General features: G+C 41.3%; 1 protein-coding gene across 2 annotated transcripts in view; it reads right to left on the bottom strand.

The window, feature by feature from the left end:
• The window catches only part of LOC124033596 (transcription initiation factor TFIID subunit 4-like), a 71782-nt gene that overhangs the window by 23377 nt on the left and 32730 nt on the right, over positions 1-15675 (bottom strand). For both annotated transcript variants that reach the window (XM_046345676.1, XM_046345677.1), the window contains 3 exons: positions 5010-5179; positions 1176-1306; positions 41-166 (listed from right to left, as the gene is read on the bottom strand). In XM_046345676.1, the coding sequence (XP_046201632.1) occupies positions 41-166; positions 1176-1306; positions 5010-5179 (427 nt within the window). The remainder of the gene's footprint in view (positions 1-40; positions 167-1175; positions 1307-5009; positions 5180-15675) is intronic.

Here is a 15675-nt window from a genome sequence, read left to right as displayed (position 1 = left end):
TGGTATATGCCTTTATAACAAGAAGGCGACTAGGACTTACTTTAGCTGCTTTGAGTAGGATCTCTCTCTCCTGTTCATCCTTCCTCTGCTTCTCTATCCTCTCCAGCTGCTCAAAGAACTTTAGCTGCGACCGCACGTCTGCCGACTGCTCAAACCACTCCTCATCCTGCAGAGAGACAGAGAGGGAAAGAAAGAAACAGAGAGTGAGTGGAGGAAAAATAACTTAAGATACTAAGAAGATCTCATTTCAACCACAAGTTTGGATAAACATATTACTATAACTTTAGACACCACGTCTCTTACAACCGCCAGTTTGGATAACTAATCACAACTTTTCTTTGTTTAAACGTATCACTGCTTCTCGTTGTGTTAAATATGTTGCTCTGCACTTGGGAGATGGGAAGATGAGACAAGTTTCAGAAGGAAAACAAAGTTTGTGGGTCATCAAAAAGTTAATATGACAATTGTTTATTCCCTGTGTGTGTCTCTGTCTCTCTGTTCTCCCCCAACACCCTTTATCAGTTTCTCTCACTCTATCTCCCTCTCTGTGGCGATGTGAGGAGCTGGGTAGCAGAGCAGAGCACAGAGTAGAGTGACATCTGAGGGTTTGTCACCACGCGCACGTCTCTCTCATCCTTCCTCCCTCCTTTGTTCAGAGCTGAGCCTGCACTCCTCCCCTCCTCCGTAACTCAGTCGAGCCGTGCTTCTCTCTTTCAGGCCGCCCGCCCGGTTGGTTTTTCGCTGATGTCAACAGAGTGGCTTCACAGAGACGAGGAGACTTCACGCATCTAACACGCCTCATTTACAAACCGCAAAAAAGACAAAACAAGACAGGGACAGCTGTAGCCCACCACCCCTCTCCTCTGCCTCACATACAAATAGGAAAACAGCTTTTCAAAGTTGCTATGTTTTTTGCTTTCTTTCTTTTACAAGGAGCAGAGTTGAATTGACTTTATTGAAACCCAATTAAATGTGGTTCCATTGCTATATTCAAGGCTAAAAGTTAATGTCACCCATGCTGGTGTGCCAGACAGAGGCCTGAAAAAGATCTAGCAGGTATTTTTCAAGTTCTGAAGAATATGTTTATGTGGAAACTGTGCTATGGTGCTTATCACTTAAGTGTAAAAAGCGCCCACCTCCTCATAGGTATGTCTGTCTCTGGCACATCTACTTACTTTACCACCGTCCATCCTGTGCTGTGCGATGGAGGAGACCTTCTCCAGCACAGTGCGGAGTCGGGACTGGGTAGCGTGGGAGATGAAGTTCACAGCCTCCATAGGAACCTCTGACACGCCAAACTTCTTAGCTTAGGGTCACACACAGACAGAAGGACTCCAACATTAATACACGCTGATCTCCCCAAATCCCAGTCAGAAAAGGCTTTTCATACTACTGAACCAAGCTGAGCCGAACCAAACCAAGCTGTAATGAGCTGGCCTGGTTCCACATCCACCATAGTTGTTGGAACCATGCTAAAAAGGACAAAGCAAAACATCTGTGCCAGCACAGTTTGGGTTAGGTCAGGACCATAGTGTGAAAAGGGTATTTGTTTCATAATGATAAAGCTCTGTCTAGACGTTTCACAGTTCTAGTGTAATGTTGAGAATAGTATCCATGTATGAATTGCCAAGCTTACTCTGCAGTCTTTCATGTGTGTAGCTGTAAACAACATTGGCCAACCTTAACTTTAAAGGATCATTTCGACTAGTTTTCAGGCAGTAAACAGTTTGTGAAGTCATAATTCAGAGGACAGAGTTTAGCAGGTTAGGATCAGTTTATCTTCCTTTTTAATATTCCATTAACAGAATGTTCTCTCTGGTACACTTTTAAGTAAACCACACCAATTATTTAAATCAGCCATACTGTACACACATCTTTTCCCAGTCTAACATCTTGAAAGGATCGAGATCCGTATAAGCCTGATAATTAGTGTGAAAATTCAAAAACATTTTCTCTGGGTCGTAAGCGATGTCAAAAGGAAAAATACAAAAGGCTTCCACTCTCCAACAAACTGAGATCTTTAAGGCACCGAGACAAAGAAAGCCAAGTTCTCTATGAAATAATAAATACCTTCCTCAATGTAGTCCACACCAGCCCCTCACTTAGGACTATAGGAGAGTCTAAACAGCATTGAATTGCTTTAGTGTTTCCAACCACCTTAACAGGCTTTATTTTGTACTGTTTTTTACTGGTAATCTCATCTGCCCTTAAATAGAGAAAAGTGAACTTTCTGCACTGAACACGAGTGAGTCTCTCTGGAGTTGAGTACTTCTGCATGTGTCTCTGCAGAATTGGACCTCTGAGGTACCAGTGCACATTTACTTTGAGAGGCTATTACAGAGAACTCCAGCTGTGCATATGTTCTAGGCCCTGGGAGTCAGGAGGGAGTTGCCGCTTGCAGTTTCACAAATGAAACTGGCCCATGGCTCAAGGACAAGCCTGAAGAATGATGGGGAGGGGGAGAGATAAGAGAGATAGAAAGAGAGAAGGGGGGTGAGAGGAAAGAGAGATGAGAAGAGATAGAAAGAGAACAAAGGAGAGAGAAAGAAAGAAACAGGGAGAAAAACAAGCTCCTCTTCTCCCAATCTGTGTGTGGACATTCTGAAAGACACAGGGTTCCCTGGTCCTCACCGGGTCTGAATCTACCCTGCCCCGCTGTACATCTCCCTGCCCAGTGGTGGCAGCAGAGAGCAGAGAGGGCAGCATGAAGCAGAGGGGTGAGTCAGGGCTGTGTACCACTGTGTGAGGAGGACCACATCCCCACTAGCCTCTGATTGAGCAGAGTTGGCAGGCTGGGGAGCCTCCCTTGGTTCTGCTGCCAGCTGAGAGTTCTCCACAGCCCATCACTGACACAACAAAGCCGCCCAAGTGCCACTTCCCCAGCAGGGGGCACCAATGCCTCCCACCCACCCGGCCCCCGCACAGCACCAAGCCCCCAGAGCAAGATTTACATTTTTAACCCCCTCCTCCCCAAGGCGACAGGATAACAACCTCACCAATGTACTGTCTAACAGCACATGACCTCTGGGCCTCATTGTCACTGTCACTGTGGATACTTAGGTAAAACAAGAAAAAACATCTTAGCAATAAAACTCCCTGTTGTGCTTAAATTCTAATCTACTGTGTGATTTATAATGCAACTTGTACTCAAGACTTAGTTGTTAATGGTAATATACATCCGTGTATCATCTCAGATTCACAAATAGGACAGTATTTGAATGTGGAGAACCAATCAAAGGACAGAAGAAGAACAAGATCCAGTCTTGTAACTCTGAACTCTCTTCCTTCAGTCCACAGGACAATCTGACAAGCAGCCTTCAAAAGACAGCTCTATCAAGTATTTATGTCAGGGCCTGGGGTCTAGTAAGTTCAGACAGACACTGAAGAATTCATTAAAGGAGGTGAAAGAACTGTTAAGTGCACCAAGTTTAAAATGAGGGAGGACAGAAAGGAGCGTCTGCTCCGGCCTGGCCTGCAACCTCCCATCAGGGGAAGTAAATCAAACTGTCTGTCTTTAGTGATGACACTACAGATGCAGAAACAACAAAAAGAATACAAGAAAACACAAAGCTAACAGACAGATTTCATCACACACACACACACACACACACACACACACACACACACACACACACACACACACACACACACACACACACACACACACACACACACACACACACACACACACACACACACACACACACACACACACAGACAGGGGTCTGGCCTATATTTTCTAAACCAACACACATTTGAAGGAACATGATTCTGTTTGGTACACGTTCATGAATAAATTCAAGATCAATCTGAAGATAATAATCACTATGATGAAAATTAAGATCAGCATCATTGGCAACACTTGATGATGATGGAATTATTATTATGGACCTGGAGATGGTACTAACCGTGAAGACAACGATACGGTACATGATTCCAACTCAATTCTCTATCATTTAATGACTTTAACTTCTTGGATATAGGGGGCGCTCTTTTAATTTATGGATAAAAAAACGTTCCCGTTTTAAACAAGATATTTTGTAACGAAAATTGACAGCTTTGGAAAGAAAACACTCTGACGTTTCCAAAACTGCAAAGATATTGTCTGTGAGTGCCACAGAACTAATGCTACAGGTGAAACCAAGATGAAATTTCATACAGGAAGTGCCCCAGATTTTGAATGTGCTGTGTTCCAATGTCTCCTTATATGGCTGTGTATGGGTCACGAATGAGCTTAGACTTTCTGTCGTTTCCCCAAGGTGCAAATTTTTTGTTTGCTTCGAGGAGAAACACAGCTGCCACAAATGATTTATCATCGAATAGATATGTGAAAAACACCTTGAGGATTAATTCTAAACAACGTTTGCCATGTTTCTGTCGATATTATGGAGTTAATTTGGTAAAAAGTTTGGCATTGTAGAGACTGCATTTTCATATTTTTTTCTTAGCCAAACGTGATGAACAAAACGGAGCGATTTCTCCTACACAAGTAATCTTTTGGAAAAACTGAACATTTGCTATCTAACTGAGAGTCTCCTCATTGAAAACATCCGAAGTTCTTCAAAGGTAAATTATTTTATTTGAATGCTTTTCTTGTTTTTGTGAAAATTTTGCCTGCTGAATGCTAGGCTTAATGCTATGCTAATGCTATGCTAGCTATCAATACTCTTACACAAATGCTTGTGTAGCTATGGTTGAAAAGCATATTTTGAAAATCTGAGATGACAGTGTTGTTAACAAAAGGCTAAGCTTGTGAGTGAATATATTTCTTTCATTTCATTTGCGACTTTCATGAATAGTTAACGTTGCGTTATGGTAATGAGCTTGAGGCTATAATTACGCTCCCGGATACGGGATTGCTCGACGCTAGAGGTTAAAGACTTACTGTGTATGCAACTTCTAATGTTCTATTGCTGTGAACAAGTCCTCATCATATACAATATGGGTATTCTCCAGAGGTTTCTCTAGTGAGGGTGTCATCATGTACTATAGTAGTGTACTGTCCGTACCTGTCTCCAGGATGCGTCTGTGTAACAGGCCCGGGTGAAGGAAGGCCTCATCTTTACAGGAGCGGATGTGTGTCCCCACCAGCTCAGAGTTGGTTGCCAGGATACGAGCGCTCTCTTCATTCAGGTTCACCCCCGCCATGGACGCCACATCGTTAATGTCATCATCATCCCTGGAAACAAATAGATGGAGGATTCATGTTTTAAGGGCTCTACAGATGTAGTTTGTTTCTGCAAACTTGTAGTGTATTTGAGTTTTAAAAATATATCTAAAGTTGTCATATCCACTTAGAAATGTTAGACTTGTTTTGCCCTCATGAAAAATGTATCAACCCCTACAAAAATGTAATTTAATTATAATCCACACAATAATTCAAATGTCCTGTTGCTGCAGGACTATTTTCCTGCTGTAGCAAACTGGCTCAACTTAAGAGCCTACATCTATACATTAGCTCTTACAACAATGTCTGTATAAAACAACACTATATGTCTCCCTTTTACAGTATTAGTTTGCATGTCCCTATAGACAATTACAGGGCTGTTCCTGTGGAAAAAGGACTCTGATTTTCTCATTTCATTCAAGGTGCAATCGTACAGGGAAAGTAGTGTACACTTGCATTGTTATGATTCAGAGGTGTATAAGCTGCTCATAATAATAAACTATTTTAATAGGTTTTATTCCATCCAGAGTCCATTTGAGTCAGCATATAGTAGGATTGACAATGTTTGGAATGGCGGGGAGCTGGGTAAGGATGCACAGGAGGATTGGAACTGCTGTGTGTTGAATCTGGCAATATACTAGTATCAACAAACACTGTATACAGACCACTCTGCTGAGAACAGCAACATCATCCAGTACCAGTCCAGTGGAAATATCCACCACCATTTTGAATCACAACACGATCTGGCTTCTCAATACATTGTTCATTTTCTTAAATATGAGGTTTTTTAGAATTCATACATAGGTCTGGATCAGTAATATGTATTAGATATCGTATTTGAGGTAAAGAGTAACAAGGGGATAAAGGACCAAGAAGACCTATTGAGGTCAAGGTCCTCCCCAAGGATGACCATCATTAAAATAATGGAGTGTCTGACCCAAACAGTTCACCTTTAATTTTAGTTGTTGGGTGAATCTGAAATTGACAGTCGCCAGGCCTAAATCCTCTTTCTAGTCTCTATGAGTGAGTGCTAATGACTACTGTACCCTAACAGGGGAACGAGTGCTGTGGTAACCTAGTTGTGGCTGGCAATGCCCTGAGCAGATCATCCATGGAAACACTGACTCCCTCCCTCGTCCGCTGGGCTGGAGGAACTACTGAGTGGCGGTGACAGAGGGCACAGAGAACCACAGAACACACACAGGGCAGCCGGACACTCCCTCCCTCGCCCATTCCATCGCCTCCCCTCTAAACTAATTCACACCGCCAGCAGTCGCTGGTTCTGACCGTCAGTGTTGTAGGGAACAAGGCAGCAAGTTGATGCTGCCTTGTTCCCTAGTCTCTGCCTGCAGCGGGCGGGCGTCCATGTGTGGGAACACATCGCCATCGTCAGCAGCAGGCATCGCACCCTGCTGATGTCTCCCTGTTCCTCTGTAAGGCCACGAGCACCTATAGTCCTGACATCCCGGCAGGAGGTTGACAAAGACGATTAGAGCTCCTTCTTGCACCAAGAGATCTCACTAGACCCTCTACTCACCCTGCCAGTCCCAGTCCTACTCTCTCTGAGTCTAATAATGAACCTCCATGTAGAATCTACCCAACAACACTCTCATGATACAGGAGATTACTATGTTATTATTATATCTCTCCTACTATCTCTCCTACTGTAGGCTATACATCTTCATCTTCACCACCGTCAACTTCATCAACACTCAACACCCTGGCTTCCTAACCTCATTAACCATTAAATAAATAAACCTTACATAAATCATCATATGTATTGATGATTAACTCAGTTACACAACACAGCAAGTGGACGTGCTAAGTTTCTATGCAAATAACTACCTTATCCCTTATTCTTAATAGCACAGCTAGATGTCTCCTGTATTTCCAAATGGAAATGCAATACATGGCTGACATTATAAGGAGTGAATTAGATATGAAACGCACAACAACAACAAAAAGATTGCTGAACGAATGTACAGTACCTTCTCCTCTCACTAATAAAGGTGATATGAAATTAGGTTCCACTGTGGAGGAAAAGACACCTCTCAATGATTGGTTTGGCTTTGCTGCGGGACATGACACCGAGAGCAACTTGAATACTTATGCATGTATTTTCCATATCAAGCCTGGATGGGAGAGGGCACGCCGTAGGTGGGGAGTTGGATTGCTCTGCCATTTAGAAGGAGCATGTGTATGTGTGGAAAGGGGGCATCCAGTCAGGGTCCAGGATCCAGGGCCAGACAGGGATCGTCTCTGATACCTCCCCCCAGAGAGTGCCCCCTGTGCCATGGTAGGGGTCGTCCACCGAGCCATCTGAGTGACTAACATCCCTGACACCCCTCCATGTAGCTAGTCGTACCTCACAGTGGGTGAGACACACATAGTCACACACATAGTCACACACATAGTCACACACATAGTCACACACATAGTCACACACACACACACACACACACACACACACACACACACACACACACACACACACACACACACACACACACACACACACACACACACACACACACACACACACACACACACACACACACACACACACAGTTCCTTAGTTCCTCAATGTGCACTACAGCCTGTCGCTTTAGACAACGCTGACTGCTGCCAATATGTATCAAAGCCAGTTTACTGCAGTTAAGCACGTTCCCTCACTGTGTGTCCGGCCTGGTCTGGACGTGAATGAGCTGGATGGGGCCGGGGTAGAGGGACGTATGACCCAGACCAGACATAGAGTGGGCTCACCACTGGCATTTTAACCTTTATTTAACCAGGCAAGTCAGTTAAGAACAAATTCTTATTTACAATGACGGCCTACCAGGGAACAGTGGGTTAACTGCCTTGTTCAGGGGCAGAACAACAGATGTTTACCTTGTTTGTGCCTGGATTCGATCCAGCAACCTTTCGGTTACTGGCCCAACGCTCTAACCACTAGACTACCTGCAGCGCCATTGAGCTGAGGGGGCGACGTCTGAGACGGCTGAGAACTAGGAGATGAGGGCCGGCTGTGATTAAAGTGGATGTTGGGTGTTTACAGAAAGCATGGAGACCATCTGCTTCCACTCAGCAATGTAAAACTACTCTCTCTCTCTCTCTCTCTCTCTCTCTCTCTCTCTCTCTCTCTCTCTCTGTCTGTCTCTGTCTGTCTGTCTGTCTGTCTGTCTGTCTGTCTGTCTGTCTGTCTGTCTGTCTGTCTGTCTGTCTGTCTGTCTGTCTGTCTGTCTGTCTGTCTGTCTGTCTGTCTGTCTGTCTGTCTGTCTGTCTGTCTGTCTGTCTGTCTGTCTGTCTGTCTGTCTGTCTGTCTGTCTGTCTGTCTGTCTGTCTGTCTGTCTGTCTGTCTGTCTGTCTGTCTGTCTGTCTGTCTGTCTGTCTGTCTGTCTGTCTGTCTGTCTGTCTGTCTGTCTGTCTGTCTGTCTGTCTGTCTGTTGGTCACCACTCACACAGACAGCATCGTGAAGAAGGCGCAGCAGCGCCTCTTCAACCTCAGGAGGCTGAAGAAATTTGGCTTGTCACCAAAAGCACTCACAAACTTCTACAGATGCACAATCAAGACCATCCTGACGGGCTGTATCACCGCCTGGTACGGCAACTGCTCCGCCCTCAACCGTAAGGCTCTCCAGAAAATAGTGAGATCTGCACAACGCATCACCGGGGGCAAACTACCTGCCCTCCAGGACACCTACACCACCCGATGTTACAGGAAGGCCATAAAGATCATCAAGGACATCAACCACCCGAGCCACTGCCTGTTCACCCCGCTATCATCCAGAAGGCGAGGTCAGTACAGGTGCATCAAAGCTGGGACCGAGAGACTAAAAAACAGCTTCTATCTCAAGGCCATCAGACTGTTAAACAGCCACCACTAACATTGAGTGGCTGCTGCCAACACACTGACACTGACACTGACTCAACTCCAGCCACTTTAATAATGGGAATTGATGGGAAATGATGTAAATATATCACTAGCCACTTTAAACAATGCTACCTTATATAATGTTACTTACCCTACATTATTCATCTCATATGCATACGTATATACTGTACTCTATATCATCGACTGCATCCTTATGTAATACATGTATCACTAGCCACTTTAACTATGCCACTTTGTTTACATACTCATCTCATATGTATATACTGAACTCGATACCATCTACTGTATCTTGCCTATGCTTCTCTGTACCATCACTCATTCATATATCCTTATGTACATATTCTTTATCCCCTTACACTGTGTATAAGACAGTAGTTTTGGAATTGTTAGCTAGATTACTTGTTGGTTATTACTGCATTGTCGGAACTAGAAGCACAAGCATTTCGCTACACTCGCATTAACATCTGCTAACCATGTGTATGTGACAAATAACATTTGATTTGATTTGGAACTCACATAACAACCCATCACAACTCATCAAAACACATCACTACACAGAACAGCACATCACAACACAGCACAATGCAACACATCACAACACAGCACAATGCAACACATCACAACACAGCACAACGCAGCACAACATATCACAACACAGCACAACACATCAATGCACATCACAACACATTACAACACAACACATCACTACACAGAACAGCACAACACAACACAGCACAATGCAACACATCACAACACAGCACAATGCAACACATCACAACGCAGCACAACATATCACAACACAGCACAATGCAACACATCACAACACAGCACAATGCAACACATCACATAACAACCCATCACAACTCATCAAAACACATCACTACACAGAACAGCACATCACAACACAGCACAATGCAACACATCACAGCACAACGCAGCACAACACAACACAGCACAATGCAACACATCACAACGCAGCACAACACATCAATGCACGTCACAACACATTACAACACAACAGATAAATAAATACACAGGTCAAGGTGGAGACACTAGAGGGGTTATGCCTGGTTGATTATTTTTGAACCATGTTTGACTGGTTATGAACTAAATCTGTCAGATCATAGTCTATTCAACCCCTATCCACTTACCTACTCAACCCGAGCATTATATTCTTTACAAAGGGAAACAATACAAATCTGATGTTATACAAAACACCATCTACATAGCACAACACTGGAGAGTGGAAGGAGGGGGGAGCATTTAAGATCAAACAAAACAATGCCTACAGTACAATCTCAGTATCATCACTATTTTAAGGAGGGGGGAGACTCCCACCATCCCTCCCCATTTCTGGCCTATTGTGCACCCATGCTGGGAGGGAGTGGCTGAGAGTGCTCTGAGGTGAGAGGATATACACGCCACAGGGCTCTGTTCCAACATGCTCTTATGTCCTCAGGAGGGGAACCGTATAGAGGTACATACAGCCCTGCCCTACCAGGGACTACTACACTACACAGCCAGACAACAGGGATTCCTAATCCATGTCAACCAGCAGAGTAGAGGGGTAGTGCTGGTGAGGATATATGAACCCTATTTGATTGATCTGACATGAAACTAGTGTGTAGCCTATGTACTGTATGGTTAGCCAGTATAGTGCACTGCTAGGGCAGGGAGGCAATGCGTGGGCTGTGTAAACATGGAGGCAGAAGCACCAGAGGGAAAAGGTTGTCAGTAACAAGCAGCCCTGACAGCTTAATTATCAAGGCCACTAAAGATTTATTGGTTTATCAATCAGGGCCCGGGGCGGCTAATTTCCCCTCAGGAAGGGAGGCCATTACCATGAACCCAGTGGCCTATTATGGGCTCGGAGCCAGTGGTGTAAAGTAACTAAGTAAAAATACTTTGAAGCACTACTTAAGTATTTTGGGGGGTATCTCTACTGTACTCTCTACTGTACTTTTACTCACCTACATTCATAAAGAAAAGAATGTACTTTTTACTCCTTACATTTTCCCTGACACCCAAAAGTACTCGTTACATTTTGAATATGTAGCAGGACAGGAAAATGTGCATACAAACGCACGCCCACACAAACTACGATGTGCGCAAACATGCATGTACACACACACATAAGCACCTAACACTTATAGGTCAGATCGTAAAGATAATTTTTCATGAAGATGTTTTTTACAAAGATGAAACGAGCTGAACAACCTGGAAGGAGGGTAACCATAAACACTTATATTAACAGGGGGCAACCATAAACATCTATATTAACAGGGGGTAACCATAAACACTTATATTAACAGGGGGTAACCATAAACATCTATATTAACAGGGGGTAACCATAAACATCTATATTAACAGGGGGTAACCATAAACACTTATATTAACAGGGGGTAACCATAAACATCTATATTAACAGGGGGTAACCATAAACATCTATATTAACAGGGGGTAACCATAAACACTTATATTAACAGGGGGTAACCATAAACATCTATATTAACAGGGGTAACCATAAACATCTATATTAACAGGGGTAACCATAAACACTTATATTAACAGGGGGCAACCATAAACACTTATATTAACAGGGGGCAACCATAAACACTTATATTAACAGGGGGCAACCATAAACACAACCATAAACATCTATATTAACAGGGGGTAACCATAAACATCTATATTAACAGGGGTAACCATAAACATCTATATTAACAGGGGTAACCATAAACATCTATATTAACAGGGGTAACCATAAACACTTATATTAACAGGGGGTAACCATAAACATCTATATTAACAGGGGGTAACCATAAACATCTATATTAACAGGGGGTAACCATAAACACTTATATTAACAGGGGTAACCATAAACATCTATATTAACAGGGGCAATAAATCTATATAAACATCTATATTAACAGGGGTAACCATAAACATCTATATTAACAGGGGGTAACCATAAACACTTATATTAACAGGGGCAACCATAAACACTTATATTAACAGGGGGCAACCATAAACATCTATATTAACAGGGGGCAACCATAAACATCTATATTAACAGGGGGCAACCATAAACACTCTATATTAACAGGGGTAACCATAAACATCTATATTAACAGGGGTAACCATAAACATCTATATTAACAGGGGGTAACCATAAACATCTATATTAACAGGGGTAACCATAAACATCTATATTAACAGGGGGTAACCATAAACATTATATTAACAGGGGGCAACCATAAACATCTATATTAACAGGGGGTAACCCTATATTAAACATCTATATTAACAGGGGGGTAACCATAAACATCTATATTAACAGGGGGTAACCATAAACATCTATATTAACAGGGGGCAACCATAAACATCTATATTAACAGGGGGTAACCATAAACACTTATATTAACAGGGGGCAACCATAAACATCTATATTAACAGGGGTAACCATAAACATCTATATTAACAGGGGGCAACCATAAACATCTATATTAACAGGGGGTAACCATAAACATCTATATTAACAGGGGTAACCATAAACATCTATATTAACAGGGGGCAACCATAAACATCTATATTAACAGGGGGCATAAACCATAACAGGGGCAACCATAAACATCTATATTAACAGGGGGTAACCATAAACATCTATAAACATCTATATTAACAGGGGTAACCATAAACATCTATATTAACAGGGGGTAACCTTATAAACACTTATATTAACAGGGGGCAACCATAAACACTTATATTAACAGGGGGCAACCATAAACATCTATATTAACAGGGGGTAACCATAAACATCTATATTAAACATCTATATTAAACCATAAACATCTATATTAACAGGGGGTAACCATAAACATCTATATTAACAGGGGTAACCATAAACATCTATATTAACAGGGGGTAACCATAAACATCTATATTAACAGGGGGTAACCATAAACATCTATATTAACAGGGGGCAACCATAAACATCTATATTAACAGGGGGCAACCATAAACATCTATATTAACAGGGGGTAACCATAAACATCTATATTAACAGGGGGTAACCATAAACATCTATATTAACAGGGGTAACCATAAACACATCTATATTAACAGGGGGCAACCATAAACATCTATATTAACAGGGGGTAACCATAAACATCTATATTAACAGGGGGCAACCATAAACATCTATATTAACAGGGAGGGGGTAACCATAAACATCTATATTAACAGGGAGTAACCATAAACATCTATATTAACAGGGGGCAACCATAAACATCTATATTAACAGGGGGCAACCATAAACATCTATATTAACAGGGGTAACCATAAACATCTATATTAACAGGGAGTAACCATAAACATCTATATTAACAGGGGTAACCATAAACATCTATATTAACAGGGGTAACCATAAACATCTATATTAACAGGGGGCATAAAACCATAAACATAAACATCTATATTAACAGGGGGCAACCATAAACATCTATATTAACAGTGGGTAACCATAAACATCTATATTAACAGGGGGCAACCATAAACATCTATATTAACAGGGGGTAATCATAAACACTTATATTAACAGGGAGTAACCATAAACATCTATATTAACAGGGAATAACCATAAACATCTATATTAACAGGGGGTAACCATAAACATCTATATTAACAGGGAGTAACCATAAACACTTATATTAACAGGGGGCAACCATAAACACTTATATTAACAGGGGGCAACCATAAACACTTATATTAACAGGGGGTAACCATAAACATCTATATTAACAGGGGGTAACCATAAACATCTATATTAACAGGGGGTAACCATAAACATCTATATTAACAGGGGGTAACCATAAACATCTATATTAACAGGGGGTAACCATAAACACTATATTAACAGGGGGCAACCATAAACATCTATATTAACAGGGGGTAACCATAAACATCTATATTAACAGGGGGTAACATCTATATAACCATAAACACTTATATTAACAGGGGGCAACCATAAACATCTATATTAACAGGGGGCAACCATAAACATCTATATTAACAGGGGGTAACCATAAACATCTATATTAACAGGGGGTAACCATAAACATCTATATTAACAGGGGGTAACCATAAACACTTATATTAACAGGGGGCAACCATAAACACTTATATTAACAGGGGGCAACAATAAACATCTATATTAACAGGGGGCAACCATAAACATCTATATTAACAGGGGGTAACCATAAACATCTATATTAACAGGGGGTAACCATAAACATCTATATTAACAGGGGGTAACCATAAACACTTATATTAACAGGGGGCAACCATAAACATCTATATTAACAGGGGGTAACCATAAACATCTATATTAACAGGGGGCAACCATAAACATCTATATTAACAGGGGGCAACCATAAACATCTATATTAACAGGGGGTAACCATAAACATCTATATTAACAGGGGGTAACCATAAACATCTATATTAACAGGGGGTAACCATAAACACTTATATTAACAGGGGGCAACCATAAACACTTATATTAACAGGGGGCAACCATAAACATCTATATTAACAGGGGGTAACCATAAACATCTATATTAACAGGGGGTAACCATAAACATCTATATTAACAGGGGGTAACCATAAACACTTATATTAACAGGGGGCAACCATAAACATCTATATTAACAGGGGGTAACCATAAACATCTATATTAACAGGGGTAACCATAAACCATAAACATCTAACAGGGGGCAACCATAAATATATTAACAGGGAGTAACCATAAACATCTATATTAACAGGGGGTAACCATAAACATCTATATTATAAACATCTATATTAACAGGGGGTAACCATAAACATCTATATTAACAGGGGGTAACCATAAACATCTATATTAACAGGGGGTAACCATAAACATCTATATTAACAGGGGGTAACCATAAACATCTATATTAACAGGGGGTAACCATAAACACTTATATTAACAGGGGGCAACCATAAACACTTATATTAACAGGGGGCAACAATAAACATCTATATTAACAGGGGGTAACCATAAACATCTATATTAACAGGGGGTAACCATAAACATCTATATTAACAGGGGTAACCATAAACACTATATTAACAGGGGCAACCATAAACACTTATATTAACAGGGGGCAACCATAAACATCTATATTAACAGGGGTAACCATAAACATCTATATTAACAGGGGTAACCATAAACATCTATATTAACAGGGGTAACCATAAACATCTATATTAACAGGGTAACCATAAACATCTATATTAACAGGGGTAACCATAAACACTATCTATATTAACAGGGGGTAACCATAAACTATATTAATCTATATTAACAGGGGGTAACCATAAACATCTATATTAACAGGGGGTAACCATAAAATCTATATTAACAGGGGTAACTTAAACATCTATATTAACAGGGGGCAACCATAAACATCTATATTAACAGGGGGTAACCATAAACATCTATATTAACAGGGGGTAACCATAAACATCTATATTAACAGGTGGTAACCATAAACATCTATATTAACAGGGGGTAACCATAAACATCTATTTT

Source organism: Oncorhynchus gorbuscha, linkage group LG04 (assembly GCF_021184085.1).
Source record: "Oncorhynchus gorbuscha isolate QuinsamMale2020 ecotype Even-year linkage group LG04, OgorEven_v1.0, whole genome shotgun sequence".
In the NCBI taxonomy this organism is placed as follows: Eukaryota; Metazoa; Chordata; class Actinopteri; order Salmoniformes; family Salmonidae; genus Oncorhynchus; species Oncorhynchus gorbuscha.
Note: the sequence above shows the minus strand (reverse complement) of the source record. Positions and strands in the feature narration are given on the sequence as shown.